The following is a 17,951-nucleotide window of genomic DNA, read 5'->3' on the forward strand; positions in this document are numbered from 1 at the left end:
ATCGACCTTCACGCACACGCAGTTGGATGAATTGCATTCTTCGTCAGCATACATATATATATATCTATCTCATCATATACATATATATATATATATATATATATATATATATATATATATATATATATATATATGTACATACTTTCTTGATGCTCTAACTGTGTGACATCGATTCATTGATTGCCCCTGCCAAAACATATAAAGTCTCTTTGTTGAAAAGGGTGTCATTGAACTGTTTGCAATTCGCTCGTATTAATCGTTGCTCTATCGATATAGCAGAGTAGATTATTGATTGGTCATATAATCTTGCATTGTCGTCGTATCTGCAAATATTAAATGTGTGATACCATGAGTTGGAATATGATATACATATTTCACATGTTTATATTAGCTGATGATTATGAAAGCGATGTCTATAAATTATATATATATATATATATATATATATATATATATATTCATTTTCAAATATATGTATTTGAATTATATACATACATGTATGTAACAAATTATTTTTTCATATATAATAAAAGAGAACACAGAAAAATTTATATATATATATATATATTCTTTTGTCTTCTTCTTCGAGTAAAAAGAAGAAAAATGTTCTTTCATGTAATTTTTGAAAATATTTTATAAAGAGAATTAAGGAGTGTCGTAAATACATCTTTTAATATCTTTAATGGATTAAAACACTTTCATAAATCATTAGCTCATAATAATAGCAAATAATAGCGTCAGCTGAGAGAAAAAAAAAAAAAAAAGAAAAAAAAACTCTTGTGTCGTATTAACAAAATGATACAATTGACAATATTAAAAGAAGTAAACGATGGAATTGTTTTAAATTCGAAAATTTCGAAGAAATTTCTGATATAAACAAAGTAACACAGTTTCTACTTTTCAAAATATTTTTTTCTATTTCGTTCGTTTAATTTAACGGCTCGATTATTATTATTATTTTTTTTTCGTTAGTTTTCATTTGTTTTCTTTCTTTTTGAATGAAAAATCAAAGAAATAATATTATCAATTCATAAACATTCGAATAAATATGAAAATCGAATAGATATGCGAATTAATCGTTGTTTTTCTTTTTTCTTTTGTTTTTTTGTTTTTTTTTCTTTGTTTATAACATTAAATAAATCTCTCTCATGGATTGCTCTATTAATTCAATTTACAGTTGTTTAAACGGTATGAAGCTTTCATAACATAACCATAATATTATTATCTTCTTTCTTCTTTGTAATTTAATTTTGCAACAGTGATTATTTGTTTGTTTTTTTTTTTCCATGTATATTTACATATCCAATGTCATCACAGGTAACGTTTTTCTAAGCATTATTTTCGATATCTTTTGATAATCGAAATAAAACTCGAATATCGTAGTATTAATTATAATAAACGATTATTGATATTTTTAAAGGAACATATTAATATTTCTTATCAAATAAATATTAAAAGATCCTTTGATGTGTTTTATTGATAAATTCATCATTAGTTTATATTCCTTGATAATAATTTTATTTAAATGAAATACACATATATATATATATATATATATATAAATCGATACTCGAAAATCGAAATAATTCAACAATGGTATTTGATTTTGATTTTGTATTTATATCTTCTGCTACATCATTTTAACGTCAGTTTCTGCACTTCATTTAATACGTACATATGATTTATTAACCAATAATTAAAGTCTCTACATCACTTTATGGATTCATAATAATTCTATGTTAGAATTTTAATTCTGTGTAATTATCAGTAAGTAAATGTGGCAGAAGTATTCATATAAATATTTAAATAAAATGTATAAATACTGTATACGTTTTCGTTAGATTATCTATGGTTTTTATTTTTCTTTTTCAATTTTTTTTCTTTTTTTTTCTTTTTTTTTTTTTTATACAATTATGGTTAATGACCCTTATAATAATTGCTAATATAATTCTTGTATAACATTTTATTCATTCTTTATAAAATATTTTATTATTTTAGGTTACTTTGACAGATATATCATCTAATTAATATATCTTATAATTTTACAAAAGCTAAAACAAAGGTAATTTTTATTTTTATCATCATAGGTCAATTACTAGTAAGTCAATATCTTTTAATCTTTCATTAACTTCTGTATTTTATTTTCAACTCATTATATAGATGGCTGCAGATGATTACGTTACTTGTCCTTACGATCCTAGTCATCGTATTCTTAAATCTAGAATGTCTAGGCATTTAATAAAATGTGAGCTCAATCATCCTACTTTAAGATTATTAACATGTCCATATAATAAAATACATCGAATCAGTCCATTAGAATATGAGGTAATGTACTTTATCTATTTTTATAAATAAATATATAATATTTAATATTATTTATTTTCAACATCGTAGCATCACTTATCGATATGCGAAAGCAAAGGTACCGTTCAAAGGAATTATTTTGAAAATGCTTCTTCAATATCAGCAAATATTCTTCCAGTTACAAAAATTAATGAATTAAAAATTCCTCCTTCTTCAGAAAATTGGGATGAGGTATGAATAATATTTGATATAGTTAAATAAGAAATATATTAATTGAAATTTGTTTAACAGGAACCAGAACCAGTACAATCGTATTTACAAAATCTTGAAAAAAAGAATGAGGACTTTCCACTAGCTACTGCTACAAAATTAAAAAAAAAACAATTAAAACTAAAAGAACAAGATTATTTTGCTGTTAATGTCTCAAGCACTTCACCTTTAAGGCCAAAAACTTCAATGTTAACTGATGTAAGTGAGATAGTTTATAATTTTCAGATTCGTTTTTTTTTTACAAATAGAATTTTTTTTAATATAATAGAAAATTGAAAGATCATTACAATCGCTAAAAATAAAAAGTACTGATACTGAATGTAATAAGAAAGTGGAGAAAGCTATTAAAAGGAGTAAGTTATATAATTCCATTACTAGAACATGTAAAGAACAATTTAAATACATGTTAAAACTAGAATGGATAAAGAATTCATAGTTACTAAAGAAATATATTTATCTTTGAAGGAGGAAAATAGAACTACACCTACTGAAGACACAACAATTGTTAAACCATCAAAATCTAAGGATGCTTCAATTCTTGAACTGTCATCACCAGAGGATGCCCCAATTGTTGAACTGTCAACATCAAATGATACAGAAATAAAAGAAAATGGAACAACTAAAAGGTCTAAAAAGACAACTGCTGAGTGTAGTCCTGACAGATTAAGAAATGATAAGGATATTAAGAAAAATTTCAGTATTGGTCGTGGTATTTTTAAGATATGTGAAATACGCAGAAAATTTGGAATTTCTAAAAAAAACTTTGAATCAAAGTTTATGAATTCAAAAAGTGGTAATATATTATATTAAATTTTTTGTTATAATAACATAATTTACATTATAATATATGTGAATTTAATTTCAGATGTAGAGTCATTAGTAAAACAAAGTGCAGAAATGAATAATAACAAAGGTATTTTTGTTGGGTACTCGGAAGATGATTTTACTTTGGACATGGACAATATTGAAAACAAGTTGACTGATATCGATGTGTGGTATGTTGAATAAATATGCAAACAAAAATCAAATTTTTAATAATGAATTTATACATAATTATATATTTTAACAGAATCAAAAGGAAAAAAAACCCGAGTCCCTAACAATGTGATAAAGTTAATTTTATCACAGCAAGAATATTTTTTTATTTTTTATATAAGTAACGTAAGATTTTATTTCGTGTGTGTAAGTTTTAAATAATCGGTGTTACTTTTTTTATATCATTATGTTATAAAATCCAATAACATTTGTATTTTTATAATTTTGTTTGATTCTTTACTAAGAACTATTTTTTAATCATGTACATTCCTATATGAATCATATCATATACTAAATAAATTACTTTAATAAAACCTTTTCATATCTATGTTATTTTCCATTTTAATATAAAAATTTTCCTAAAGATGTCGTGAGAACGTTGTATGCTATATCATTACCAACTATCTAACTCTTAAGCGTGTTAGGTGACAAGTATATCTCAATACATCATAAAAGAAGAAACTTTGACAAACGTGTTGTTTTAAACAAAACTATCTGTAAAATGGTAAATTATTAATTTATAAAAGATATTATATAAATTTTTAATAATTCAAAAAAACAAAGTTCTTTTAATTCTTTTCATTCGTAATTATAGAGGTTATGTTTCAAAATGCATTGTCATCAAACTCATATAAGATACTTTTTCAATTATAGAATATTTAAATTTGATTATTACATTTATAATTTTTATTAATTATTACATTTATATTTTTATCATGGAAGATTATTAAAAAATTTTAATTTCTTTTATTCAAACTTATCATATGTAGTATCTTATATACTTTACACTATATATATATATATATATATATAAGAAGATATTATATTTGTTTCTATTGATGTTTAGGCTCGCAGGTACGATACACGTACCACAATTTTTTCACCAGAAGGTCGTTTATATCAAGTGGAATATGCTATGGAAGCAATTAGTCATGCTGGTACATGTTTAGGTATATTGGCAAACGATGGTATTCTATTAGCCGCTGAGAGAAGAAACACAAATAAACTCTTAGATGAAGTATTCTTTTCTGAGAAAATATATAAATTAAACGACGATGTAGTCTGTTCTGTGGCAGGCATAACAGCCGATGCTAATGTTCTTACAAATGAGCTGCGTTTAATAGCTCAAAGATATCTTTTACAATATGGCGAACCAATTCCATGCGAACAATTGGTATCATGGTTGTGCGATGTTAAACAAGCTTATACTCAGTATGGTGGAAAAAGACCATTTGGAGTATCAATTTTATATATGGGTTGGGACCGTCATTACGGTTATCAATTATATCAGTCAGATCCAAGTGGAAATTATGGTGGTTGGAAAGCAACTTGTATTGGAAATAATTCTGCAGCGGCTGTATCATCTTTAAAACAAGAATATAAAGAAGGAGAAACTACTCTAAAAGATGCAATGTCATTAGCTATTAAAGTACTTTCAAAAACATTAGATATGAATAAGCTTTCGGCAGATAAAGGTATACAAATAATATTTTATCATATATTTTTATCAAATATATTCTTACACTAATTTTAAATATATTTATTTAGTGGAAATGGCAACATTGACTCGTGAAAATGATAAAACAAGAATTAGAATTCTTCCAGCCAATGAAGTTGATGCTCTAATAGAAGAACATGATCGATTAGAAGCATTAGCAGAACAAGCCAAAAAGGAAAAACAAAAGTTATAGAGAAATTGGTTGTACATGGGATCAGGCTGGTACATCCTAAAGAGGCATTATTCTTTTTTATCATGCAGAATCCCATATTGTATGTTTGTAAAGCTTTTTCTTAATAAATTTATAAGTTTCACATTCTTTGTGCGTTTATCTATTTGAATTTAATGTCGTCGTATATAATAAATAAACTATAAATTAAAAACTCGAAGACTATTTTATCAATAATGTATTATTATATTTAATTTTAATTGAACGTTCAACGAGAGACGAAAATTCTTTTTAATAAAAAATAACAATAATCCTGTTATTCCTTACGAATTTTTTATTCTAATAAATTATAAGTATAAAAATTTAATATAAATAGAAGAGAAAAAAATAAAAAAACACAATGCGTTACGTTTTCCTATCTACGAATACAGACGTCTTCTTATTATTATCTTTTTTGTACGGGTAAAAAAAATGGATAGAATAATGTAAAAAAAAAAATTTTTACCGATTTGAGATTAGAATTGTTAATATTATTTAAAAATGAAAGAAAAAAGGAAAAAAAAAAGTTATGTGTCGAGTCATATCGACCAGGCTGCCAATGCGGTCCCACTCCCGGGCGCGATCCCACTACTGCCCGCCACGGAGACTTTTGGCTGCTGGGTTTCCCCTCTGGCCCGGTTCGCCTCTCCTTAGCCAACCTGGTCACCCCGGATTCCTCCAAGGTACCCATATTGATGGCGAGCTTAGCGCGGACGCCCAGTCAACGTGGATCCCGCACCAACAGTAACCCCCGACCTCAGACCCTCCGAACATAACCAGCCTCCGAGTAGCCGGATTACAGGAGCCGCCACACTCCCAGCTGAGAACGTTGCTTCTACTCGTCTATATAAGTTAATACCTCGGCTAACTTCACATGTTTATCGTTAAAGTGTATTGGTGAGTACGTATACACGTGTTAAGTAAAACGTTACTATCTTCACACGAGTTCAAAAAGTATAACATTATTGACTACAGATGGCGTCTAGATTGAAATAAAAGATCTGAGGATAAGGTCTTACCATATCGATAAGTATGCATTCTTTAATATCGATGAAATTAATTTTGAAATAACGACATCTCATAGGCATGTCTAGAACATAATAGTTAATGTACCGATATATCGCAACTCGATAATCGAGATTCAATCGATTTATGGTGCGCGGCGGAGCGCGTCTTAGAGCGTGGATGTTTAGGGCAGTCATTTATTCTTTCTTTTCACCTTAATCGAGGAAAAACGAAGAAAGAAGCGGTCATGTCTAAGGCTGATGAAAATGCGGATACTGGTGATACAGGAGATAATTCAAATGGTTCCTCAGCGGAGACCACATCATCTAGGGGTGGTGATTTCGAGACGAAACTTGAATCAGACAGAAGTAAGAGGTTTGATTACTTGCTCAAGCAAACTGAAATATTTTCTCATTTTATGACCAACAATCAAAAAGATAAAGCTGGAAGTCCGTTAAAAGTCAAGGCTGGTAGACCTAGAAAACAACCAGAAAATCTAAATAAATCTGATTCTGGTGATCATAGACACCGCAAGACTGAGCAAGAAGAGGATGAGGAACTCTTGGCGGAGAGCAACGCCAGTGTAGCACCTACAACTCGTTTTGAATCCTCACCCCATTATATAAAATCTGGTGAGTTGAGGGATTATCAGATTCGTGGTTTAAATTGGATGATATCGCTCTATGAAAATGGTATCAATGGTATTCTGGCTGATGAGATGGGTCTTGGTAAAACTTTACAAACTATATCATTGCTGGGATATATGAAACACTTCAGAAACATTCCTGGTCCTCATATTGTTATCGTTCCAAAGTCTACATTAGCCAATTGGATGAATGAGTTTAAAAAGTGGTGTCCTTCCTTAAGAGCAGTTTGTCTGATTGGTGATGCAGAAACAAGAAATACTTTTATCAGAGACGTTATGATGCCAGGCGAGTGGGATGTCTGTGTTACGTCCTATGAAATGGTAATCAAAGAAAAATCAGTATTTAAAAAATTTAACTGGCGTTACATGGTAATAGATGAGGCTCACAGAATAAAAAATGAGAAATCTAAATTATCAGAAATATTAAGAGAATTTAAAACAGCTAATAGACTTTTATTAACTGGTACACCACTTCAGAATAATTTGCATGAACTATGGTCTTTACTTAACTTTTTATTGCCAGATGTATTTAACAGTTCTGATGATTTTGATTCTTGGTTTAATACAAATAGTTTCTTAGGTGATAATTCTTTAGTGGAAAGATTGCATGCAGTATTAAGGCCATTCCTTTTAAGACGCTTGAAGTCAGAAGTAGAGAAAGGACTGAAGCCCAAAAAGGAGATTAAAGTATACATTGGTCTTAGTAAAATGCAGAGAGAATGGTATACCAAAGTATTAATGAAGGACATTGATATAGTAAATGGCGCTGGAAAAATTGAAAAGATGAGATTACAAAATATTTTAATGCAGTTACGTAAGTGTTGTAATCATCCTTATCTATTTGATGGTGCTGAACCTGGACCACCATATACAACAGATGAACATCTTGTTTATAATTGTGGTAAAATGGTGATACTCGATAAACTATTGCCTAAATTACAAGAACAAGAATCAAGGGTACTAATATTTAGTCAAATGACCAGAATGCTGGATATTTTAGAAGATTATTGTCACTGGAGAGGTTTTCAGTATTGTCGTTTGGATGGTAATACGGCACACGAGGATCGTCAGAGGCAAATCAATGAATATAATGCTCCTAATAGTGAAAAGTTTATATTTATGTTGTCGACGAGAGCAGGCGGATTGGGTATAAATTTAGCGACTGCCGATGTTGTTATTATTTATGATTCTGATTGGAATCCGCAAATGGATTTGCAAGCGATGGATCGAGCTCATCGTATAGGACAACAAAAGCAAGTACGTGTTTTTAGATTTATTACAGAGAACACTGTAGAAGAGAAGATCGTTGAACGAGCTGAGGTTAAATTACGATTGGACAAATTGGTCATACAACAAGGTCGATTGGTCGATGCAAAACAGACTGCATTGAACAAGGATGAAATGTTAAATATGATTAGACATGGGGCTAACGAAGTGTTTGCTTCAAAGGATAGCGCTATTACCGATGAAGATATAGATACTATATTACAAAAGGGTGAAGCAAAGACCGAAGAAATGAAACAAAAATTGGAAAGCTTGGGAGAATCTTCTTTACGTAATTTCACCGTCGATGCACCAACCGATTCGGTCTATCAATTTGAAGGTGAAGATTATCGTGAGAAACAAAAGATATTAGGGATTGGTAATTGGATAGAACCTCCTAAACGTGAACGTAAAGCCAATTATGCGGTTGACGCTTATTTTAGGGAAGCTTTAAGAGTTTCTGAACCAAAAGCACCAAAAGCTCCTAGACCACCCAAACAACCGATTGTACAAGATTTTCAATTTTTTCCTCCTCGATTGTTTGAGCTACTCGATCAAGAGATATATTATTTCAGACAAACCGTTGGTTATAAGGTTCCAAAGAATCCTGAATTAGGATCAGACGCGGCTAGGATACAAAAGGAAGAACAACGTAAGATAGATGAGGCTCAGCCATTATCGGACGAAGAGGTCGCGGAGAAAGAAAAATTATTGACTCAGGGTTTTACCAATTGGACAAAGAGAGATTTTAATCAATTTATAAAGGCAAATGAAAAATATGGTCGTGATGACATTGAAAATATTGCTAAAGAGGTCGAAGGTAAAACACCAGAAGAAGTTATGGAATACTCAGCAGTTTTTTGGGAACGTTGCCATGAGTTACAGGACATTGATAGAGTGATGGCACAAATAGAAAGGGGCGAGGCCAAAATACAAAGGCGCGCCGGTATAAAGAAAGCATTGGACGCAAAGATGGCCAGATATCGCGCACCGTTTCATCAATTGAGGATAGCTTATGGTACTAATAAAGGTAAAAATTATACGGAGGAGGAGGATAGATTTCTTGTTTGTATGTTACACAAATTGGGTTTCGACAAGGAAAACGTTTATGAGGAATTAAGAGCTACCGTTAGATCAGCACCGCAATTTCGTTTCGATTGGTTTGTAAAATCACGTACTGCCTTGGAATTGCAACGACGATGTAATACCTTGATAACATTGATAGAACGTGAAAATCAAGAATTGGAAGAGAGAGAAAGGCAAGAGAGAAGGAAGAAGGGTGGCAATGTAGGTACTAAGCCTGCTTCTAAACGAAAACAAGAAAATTTACCAGCACCACAAGATAAACCTCGAAAGAAGAAGAAATAATAAGGCGAATTCGAGTCTTGTACGATATCGTTCTTAATTTTTTTTATTTTTTATTATTCCTTTTTGTTCCCCCCCCCCCCTCCCCCCAATTCTTTACCATAAAAAATACAGACTGTCTATTTCCATAGTTTCTTTCTTTCTTTTTTTTTTTTTTTTTTTTTTTTTAAAATATATATATATATATATCTTTTTATCCGTTATTCAGAATTTTCACTAAATACACCATGACTCAAATTCATAGACAGTAAATTCTTATAAAAATTTCTCTTAAATCATTCTCTCTCTCTCTCTCTCTCTCTCTCTCTCTCTCTCTCTGTCTCTCTCTCTCTCTTTCTTTCTCTCCTTCCCTTTCTCTCTTAATGCACACTTCCATCCAACTTATACGAATAAGAAAGAATTTAGTTTTGTAAGAGTTCAGCGTAAAGAAAAAAAAAAAAAAAAATCTGTCTTAGAGATTTTTCATATTCAAACTGTTATCGAGGAATGAGTTATCGTCATAGTATAAATTCATTGGCCAGGTCGGTGTGAATGATGGTCATTTTTTGCATGTCTATGGATTTGGGACCAAGAATCATCTTTCTTATTTTTTTCTTCTTTTTTTTGTTTTCTCTTCATCTTTTTTTTTCTTTTTTTTTCTGTGTGTTTTTTTTTTTCCCCCTTTCTTTTTGTTGCTTGTTCTTTAGATCAAATTTTGGAGCATTTATATGCCATCCGCAAAAGAAATTCAATTGAATACAAAATGGATTTTAAAATTATACAAAATGTTTCTTCCTTCTGTTCCTGTATATTATACAATTGATACAGTGTTTTTCTTCATGATTTTATTTTCATATATTTAAAATTATAATATGATAACGAGAAAGCATCATTTTATTTATTATGATTGATATAGAGGAGATTGTAATAAATTTTACAAATAAAAAAAACTCAAACCATCGAATATAATCACAGTGTTTTTTTATATAATTTCTTTCTTTATCCATAAATATAATTAATATAATTTATAATTAATAATAATAATATTACCATTCGCATGTTAATCGTTTCATTATATTTTACATATGTATATATATATATATATATATATATATATATGTATATATATATATTGTCCGTTATAAATGTAGTATAAAATGCAGCCACCAGATGGTGCAGTTAAACATAACATATGTAAAGATTTAAAAAATTTGTTGTCATTACTTTATGTTTTAAGCGGTGATAAATTAAAATTATAAAACGTTGCTGTAATCGTTAATATAAATAATTTCAAAAATCTTATATATTGAAGTGAAAATGGTTGTAAGTAAATACAGCTGTTAAATCTACCGCTTGCTAACTGGGCCAATCAGTAAAATCATTACACACATGCGCTAAATTTCCCTCCGTCTGGCATAAGTGACTTCGGATATAGCAAAAAATTATCACAAAACGTGATTGATTTTATTATTATTAATACGATTATTATTAATACGGATAAATAAAAATAATTGGATTTATTATTAAATATATTGTTCTTCTATTAAGTGCATATTATGAGAGCTAGAGTTCTTTTAATTTTGATAACAGAAGAAACATTTGAAATCTTACATCATTCAATCAGATGCGCGAATATTTTGGTTAGATATAACAGCTGATAATTATCTTATTTTATAATAAAAATTAATTCATGTGAATAAAAATGAGTTTTAACGATCTCGTACACTGGTAAGATTTCCATAATAATTTTTCTCTTTTACATTAATATAACAATAGACGTGATACATTTTTATTGATTTCATCATTGTCCCTCTAACAGATGTATTTTATTATTTCAGGTATCAAAAAAAAATTGGTACATATGATAAGCAACAGTGGGAGAAAACAGTGGAACAAAGAATTCTTGGTGGATTTACTAATGTTCCAATGAAAACAGCAAAATTGAAAACAGAATTTATAGACGTTGACTTGGTACGAGGTAAGTTATAAATAAATAAATACTTCTCTTATGATTTTTCTTGATACATATTCAATTAATTATTTTTTAAGATTGTTAAATATAATACATTTATAATATCTTTAGGCTCATCATTTCCAAAAGCAAAACCAAAACATGGTTTATCTACTGTAGCATGTTTAGCATTGCAACGTCTTTTATTTCTACCTCTATATAAGACATGGTGGAGCCAACAAACGAGTATTCGAGTGTTTGTTTTATTTTTGTTATTGTATAGCTTGCAATTGATCAACATCTTACTGTATTTTGCTTATGGAGACAGAGAAAATGAGGCTGATGTATGAAATTAAATTTTTTCTTTGTGACTTTTATATATATATATACACATATATAGTTACTATATATTTAAGTACATCATTTTATTGTACAGATAGTTTCAACATCAGAAGTCTTTATACCAAGTGTTATGATGTTAATACTATGCTTAGTTCATTCTCACATTGTATCAACGAATTCTGGGCCTATGGAGATTAATGGTTATAGTAGGCAAAAAGTTATTAGACGATCAAGACATGGTAGATGCAGAATTAGTAAGTCAAGAAGTAGATCAAATTTAAGTAAGTTTATTTATATATGTGAAAACATAGTTTGATACACAGATGTTTAGAATTTTTGTTATAGAAGTACATGATGACTCGAAATCGTCGCAAGATACTGCCTCGGAAAAAGCAAGTACCATAAGTAGAGAGGCACTTACTTCTGTACGATTTGCAAAAAAAGTTATGATTGAAAATTCCTTGACACTTAGTCAATCGCAGGTAAATTATTTGTATTTACATTTTGAAATATAATTCAAGATAATTAAGTAAAATTAATGGGGCATTTTTTAAATTAAAGGAATTTCTTCCTCATTCAACTTGTAATAAAGAAAAATTGAATATATCATTGAATACACCTTCCATAAATGAAGATTCTATCAATTGTAATCAACCAGGTATAGAATCCAAAATAGTGTCAAATAAAATAGATTTATAAAATAATATTTATAATTTCATATTTTTTCTATTTAAATAAATTTTAGTCATTCCTCCAGAAGAAAATGTAGAAAATCCAGATGTTGTACATCAGGATGACGATGGATTTGAAAGTTTAAATGGGAATGTATCTAGCGATAATGATAGGACAGTTAATAAATTCTTACAACAAACAAACAGAGATCAAATCAAACTATGCGATAATAAAGAAGGAAATTTGTTTCAATTGGAAGCATCTAGTAGCCAACAAATTTTACTTCAACCCAAATATTCAGGTTTGGTGTTCAAATGTTTATTCTTTTTAGATAGAAACATATCTGATGTATTTATTTTTTTTATTTTAGTTTATTTCATATTTTAAATGCATATCTGTGTGTGTGTGTTGACACAAGTAGAAAATTTATCGCACTCTTCCATTCATCTGTAGATACTGCGGTTACATTGCAAGCAAGAAACAAATATAACTATAGTGGAAACTAATAATATTTCTAAACCGTTAACATGCTTTAATCTTTGTTGGAAGGGAAAAGCAGAATGTTAGATAAATCATAGTTTTCCACTTTCCACGCAGCACCTGACCCATTGAAGAAAGGAGGAAACTTTTCCGACAGTGAAGGAGATGGATGCATTGTGACGGTAAACCAAACTCTGATTGTATGCATTATCAATAATAATTTATATATCCATTTTGTTTTCCTTGATTATAATTATAATACATTATGTTTATTAATATATTTTTAAGGAAAGAGATGAATCGCCGACTATATCAGAAATAAGAGAAGGAAGACGACAGTGTGAAAGTGAAGAAGAAGGTGAATGCGAGGATGCCGCAACGAATCATTTAACCGAAGCGACAACATCTGCGACAGAGTGGATGGGTGTGACAACGAATAGCGATGAATGTAGTTATAGGTACAAAACGAGTATAAAATATTAAGAATAATTAATAAAAAGCATGATCTTATATATATAAATATATATATATATATAGAGAGAGAGAGAGAGAAAGAGAAAATGTTATAATGCAAGATGTTTCTTTCTTTTCTTTTTTTTACAGTTCAGAACTGGAAGAATCAGATTTGCATAGTGAGACCAATTTAAATTATAGCGAATTTATAGAACATCCTTTCTCTTGGGAATTTGGATTACCTCCTTCTATTTTATTAAGTTCCAGTTGTGCTTCATCCGATCGCAGTTAGTTTCTTTTTTTTTTTTTTTTTTGTTTTTCATATACAAATATCATTTACTATAGCAATAACGTTTATTTGTTGTTTTATTACTATTATTATAATATTTATACAGTTTCGTGTACAATTTGGACAAGACGTGATGTCAAGAAAGCAGAATTGTCAGTACTTGATATTAGTTCTGCTATTATAGCAAGAGTAGAGTCAATGCCTGAAAGTATGAATTATTTTTATGGTGGATTGGTATTAAGTATTATATTGTCTTTAGTACCGTCAATTAGACGAATAACTGACACTCTTGGAACAGATAGCAGTAGCAATACAACTGTTTCCATAATACCAGATGATCTCAGACAAGTTAATTTAGAAACGTATACTGATATTTTATGTAGAATAATTGATATTGCTTTTGGAGATACGATACTGTAAGTTTTCAAAAGTTTTTTTTTTCCCTCATTATCATAAATATATTATCCAATGAAGAGAATACTACAAAAATAATTTGATTACAGGAAACGTATTATTGTATTAATCTCTGCCTTTGAAAGACTTGCATTATCTTGTCTCTTGTTCTTTTTATTGGCAGTGGCTGAACGGACCTATAAACAAAGACTCTTGTATGCTAAATTATTTTCTCATTTAACTTCATCGAGACGTGCTAGAAAGTCTGATTTGCCCCATTTTCGGTTAAACAAAGTGCGAAATATAAAAACTTGGCTAAGCGTTAGATCATACTTGAAGGTATCATAAAGATATTTCTTTGATAAATGTTCTTTCTATATTTTTTGGATTGAAGGTATGTATATTTAATGTCATGAAACTTTACAGAGAAGAGGACCACAACGTTCTGTTGATGTTATAGTATCCTCAGTTTTTATTGTTACATTATTATTACTATCTTTCATTAGTTTGGAATTAATTAAGGTAAATTACATAGATATATACATATATATATATATATATATATATATATATATATATATATATATACATACACACACCATGTGTATATATATATATATATATATTTTTTATTAATTGGTGTCGAGATTTTCATATTATAATAAAATATCTTTTATCTTCAGGATCTGGAAAGTTTACATTCGCAATATAACGTCGAAGCATTATTTTGGAGTTTTTCATTAGGAATATTTATTTTGCGTTTTATGACATTAGGAACGAAAGTTAATAAAAAATATAGAAATCTTTCGATTTTGATAACTGAACAGGTATGTTGATTGATTATACAATTTAGCAGTTAAATTTTTAGAAAAAATATTTTTTTCAGATAAATTTGTATCTTCAAATTGAACAAAAACCCCATAAGAAGGAGGAACTAATGGTGGCAAATAGTGTATTAAAATTAGCAGCCGATTTGATAAAGGTCTTTTATAATATCTTTTTATATTTGTGCAATGAAAAATTAACGTTTAAAAATTAAATTGTATTATATTAATTTATTCGTTGTTGTATTGGTTACAGGAACTCGAAAGTCCTTTTAAAATATCTGGCTTATCTGCTAATCCATATCTTTATACGATTACAAAGGTGGTACTTTTGTCAGCCCTTTCTGGAGTCCTATCGGAATTACTTGGTTTCAAACTTAAGTTACATAAAATAAAAATAAAGTGAGATGATGTTATATCTCGCTTATCTACCTCGATGTTACAGACTGACTGGTGAAAAAAAAATTGCATGACGTATCAGCATATCTGTATACATTAATAATTGTTTCTTATTTTTGATCAGATCTATAAAAACTACTAATACATTCGAAAAACTATATATACGATTAGTATTAAGATTAAAAAGAAAAGTAAATAAATAAACACCTCTGATGCGTGGTGTTTTTTCAAATCAATTTTTAAATCAATGTCCATGTGATAATTGCTCCAAGAAACATGTACATGCATATATGTACATGCGCTTGAAATAATACGTATTGTTGCAAATATTTACAAATTTAAAAAATTTTCTAAAGGAAAAAACAGTTGTAAATAATTATCAGAAGAAATTTGACGCTATTTTCTATTATTTGGATTAATAGATTATGGTTTAATTAAAATTGATTTACACGTAAACAATTATTTTCTAAATAATTTAAGATATCAATATGATATATACATTTGATTGATTACCTTCATAGAATTTAAAGGGTCGCACGTATATTTATTTATGCATAATGCATTTTTCTAATCATTAGTCAATCCTGTATTTAACTACTATTGTATAGTTTTTTTTTTTTTTTGCAAAATAATGTATAGTGTATATAATTACATACACAAAGTTATTACAAATTATTAATTTGACAATATTCTAATAAAATAAAAAGAATATATATATATATATATATATATATATATGTGTGTGTGTGTGTATATATATATATATAAAAGTAAAAGTTGCGTCCATATTATAATTAGAAATGGAATGAAAATATTAATCGAAAAAAACTTCGTGTTAGAAATTTCAGCAATATGAAAAAGAATTTTTATTTCTTGCTTTAAAATATCCTTGAATTATTTAACAAATGTATTTCCCTCTTGACAAAATTGTACAAGTTAGATAACAGTATGTACATATTCTAATGTATAATGTATGTGAACAAAACAAAAAAAAAATAGTACCTGTGCAATACAAAATTATATTAACTATATATTTAAGTTATTTTTCAGATTATTATAAATGTATTTCGAGATATGTTAAATAAACATATATATAAAAAAAAAGAGTATATATATATACATATATATATATATATATATATATATATATATATATATATATATATATATATATATATATATATACATGTTTATGGTAAAATATATTTTAATGCGCCTACATATGCATATTAAAACACAGTATTGGTATTTTTTTGGTATTAAAGAGCATGACAATAAATATGCATGAATTTGCTAAATACATTATACAACAATTATACATACGATCGGTTTCGAATATTATAGTAGTACGTGCTATTACACCTTACTGCTATACTTCTCTTATAGGAATAACGAATTTATATGATTGGTATTAATAATTTTTTATATTATGCAATCGAGATTATTATATGAAAAGCTTTATGATAAAATTAATTGAATAGAAATAATAATATTCGAATGATATATTAAAATTAATATTTCGTATAGATAATAATTAATTTTTTAAATATAGTATTCGATAAAAGATTAATAAATTTCATGGATCTAACGTAATTCGGCCTTGAACATACAATATTATATTCTCGACAGAAAGTGATGTAGCTTACGTTCAACTACTTTATGACTCACAATGCCTTCATCAGAGATACGTATATGAAGTGATATTGCATCATCTGGATATAAGAATAACTATAACACGGAGTAAAAAATAACTACTGCATTGTAATAACTACTATAATATATAATAAACCATTTTTAAATGGAACCACCGAACTTTCTATCTCTCTCTCTCTCTCTTTCTCTCTCTCTATCTCTCTTTCTCAAAGAAAAAATTAAATATTTGAAAATTTGTTATTTGTTAAATATATATTTAATTATAGAGACAGATACGTGTCATGAACATTACTCTTAAATACTAATTAATTATATAATTAAATATATATATATATATTATATAATTAATTACTTTTATATATTATATAATTAATTATTTTTATATATTATATAATTATAGAATCAATTATAATTATATTTAATTTTAATAATTTCTTATTATTTGATAAACATGAAAATTTCTCTTAAAAGATAACTATGATATATATATTTCTTAAAAGATAACTGTGGTATATATACTATAAGTGTATATGACTTAACGTATGACTGTAATATATTTAATATTTTAAAAGTCGCGCGTTACAATATTGTAACGCGCGATAGATAAGGACCAATGGGAACTCGTTAAAGTTACGCATGATGTGAACGGCCGAATCCAACCGAGGGAAGCCGACGATCTTTGCCGGATTTATCCGAAAGATACGAATTTGCGGTGACCGTGCTTCAGTACCGCGCGAGAGAAGCACGGAGACACACAAGAGAGAGGGAGGGCGAGAGGGAGAGAGAAAAACAAGCAAGAGTTATAGTGACATAGTGCGTGCCGGGCATTTGTTGTCCCGGGAATTTCCTCTTTTTTTTTTATTTATTACCCTTGATAATGGGTTTGGATTATTATGACGGTTTCCGAACTTTCTCCTGGCTC

General features: G+C 28.5%; 4 protein-coding genes across 11 annotated transcripts in view; all 4 read left to right on the forward strand.

The window, feature by feature from the left end:
• The first annotated feature begins 1,623 nt into the window (after nucleotides 1–1,623).
• On the forward strand, nucleotides 1,624–3,937 carry LOC124431016. Its single transcript, XM_046978376.1, has 8 exons — nucleotides 1,624–1,767; nucleotides 1,999–2,062; nucleotides 2,161–2,325; nucleotides 2,395–2,535; nucleotides 2,596–2,772; nucleotides 3,040–3,367; nucleotides 3,440–3,569; nucleotides 3,644–3,937. Coding segments are annotated over exons 3-8 (942 nt in total). The 5' UTR covers nucleotides 1,624–1,767; nucleotides 1,999–2,062; the 3' UTR covers nucleotides 3,645–3,937.
• A 30-nt stretch (nucleotides 3,938–3,967) lies between these two features.
• Nucleotides 3,968–5,426, forward strand: LOC124431017 (proteasome subunit alpha type-4). Its single transcript, XM_046978377.1, has 3 exons — nucleotides 3,968–4,114; nucleotides 4,457–5,084; nucleotides 5,158–5,426. The coding sequence occupies exons 1-3, from the start codon at nucleotides 4,112–4,114 to the stop codon at nucleotides 5,298–5,300; spliced, it is 774 nt and encodes a 257-aa protein (XP_046834333.1). The 5' UTR covers nucleotides 3,968–4,111; the 3' UTR covers nucleotides 5,301–5,426.
• A 1,019-nt stretch (nucleotides 5,427–6,445) lies between these two features.
• Nucleotides 6,446–15,612, forward strand: LOC124431015 (chromatin-remodeling complex ATPase chain Iswi-like). Of its 8 annotated transcripts, none has more exons than XM_046978369.1 (16): nucleotides 7,114–7,287; nucleotides 11,412–11,551; nucleotides 11,657–11,868; nucleotides 11,961–12,147; nucleotides 12,212–12,348; nucleotides 12,428–12,524; nucleotides 12,612–12,839; nucleotides 13,136–13,218; nucleotides 13,307–13,476; nucleotides 13,622–13,758; nucleotides 13,867–14,176; nucleotides 14,264–14,492; nucleotides 14,580–14,675; nucleotides 14,837–14,980; nucleotides 15,022–15,135; nucleotides 15,234–15,612. In XM_046978369.1, exons 1-16 carry the CDS (start codon nucleotides 7,262–7,264, stop codon nucleotides 15,381–15,383), a joined length of 2,460 nt encoding a protein of 819 aa, XP_046834325.1. In that variant the 5' UTR covers nucleotides 7,114–7,261; the 3' UTR covers nucleotides 15,384–15,612. The 8 variants fall into 8 exon arrangements, with proteins under 8 accessions (XP_046834323.1, XP_046834325.1, XP_046834330.1 ...); XM_046978374.1 differs by lacking the exon at nucleotides 7,114–7,287 and adding an exon at nucleotides 9,484–9,616; XM_046978375.1 differs by lacking the exon at nucleotides 7,114–7,287 and adding an exon at nucleotides 10,795–10,896.
• Nucleotides 15,613–17,746: 2,134 nt separating this feature from the next.
• The window catches only part of LOC124431078 (lysophospholipid acyltransferase 6), a 15,449-nt gene continuing 15,244 nt past the window's right edge, over nucleotides 17,747–17,951 (forward strand). The window contains exon 1 of the mRNA XM_046978503.1: nucleotides 17,747–17,951. This exon is cut by the window's right edge and continues 30 nt beyond it. Within this exon, the coding sequence (XP_046834459.1) occupies nucleotides 17,907–17,951 (45 nt within the window). The 5' untranslated portion in view covers nucleotides 17,747–17,906.

The sequence above is a fragment of the Vespa crabro genome, chromosome 20 (assembly GCF_910589235.1).
Source record: "Vespa crabro chromosome 20, iyVesCrab1.2, whole genome shotgun sequence".
Taxonomy (NCBI): Eukaryota; Metazoa; Arthropoda; class Insecta; order Hymenoptera; family Vespidae; genus Vespa; species Vespa crabro.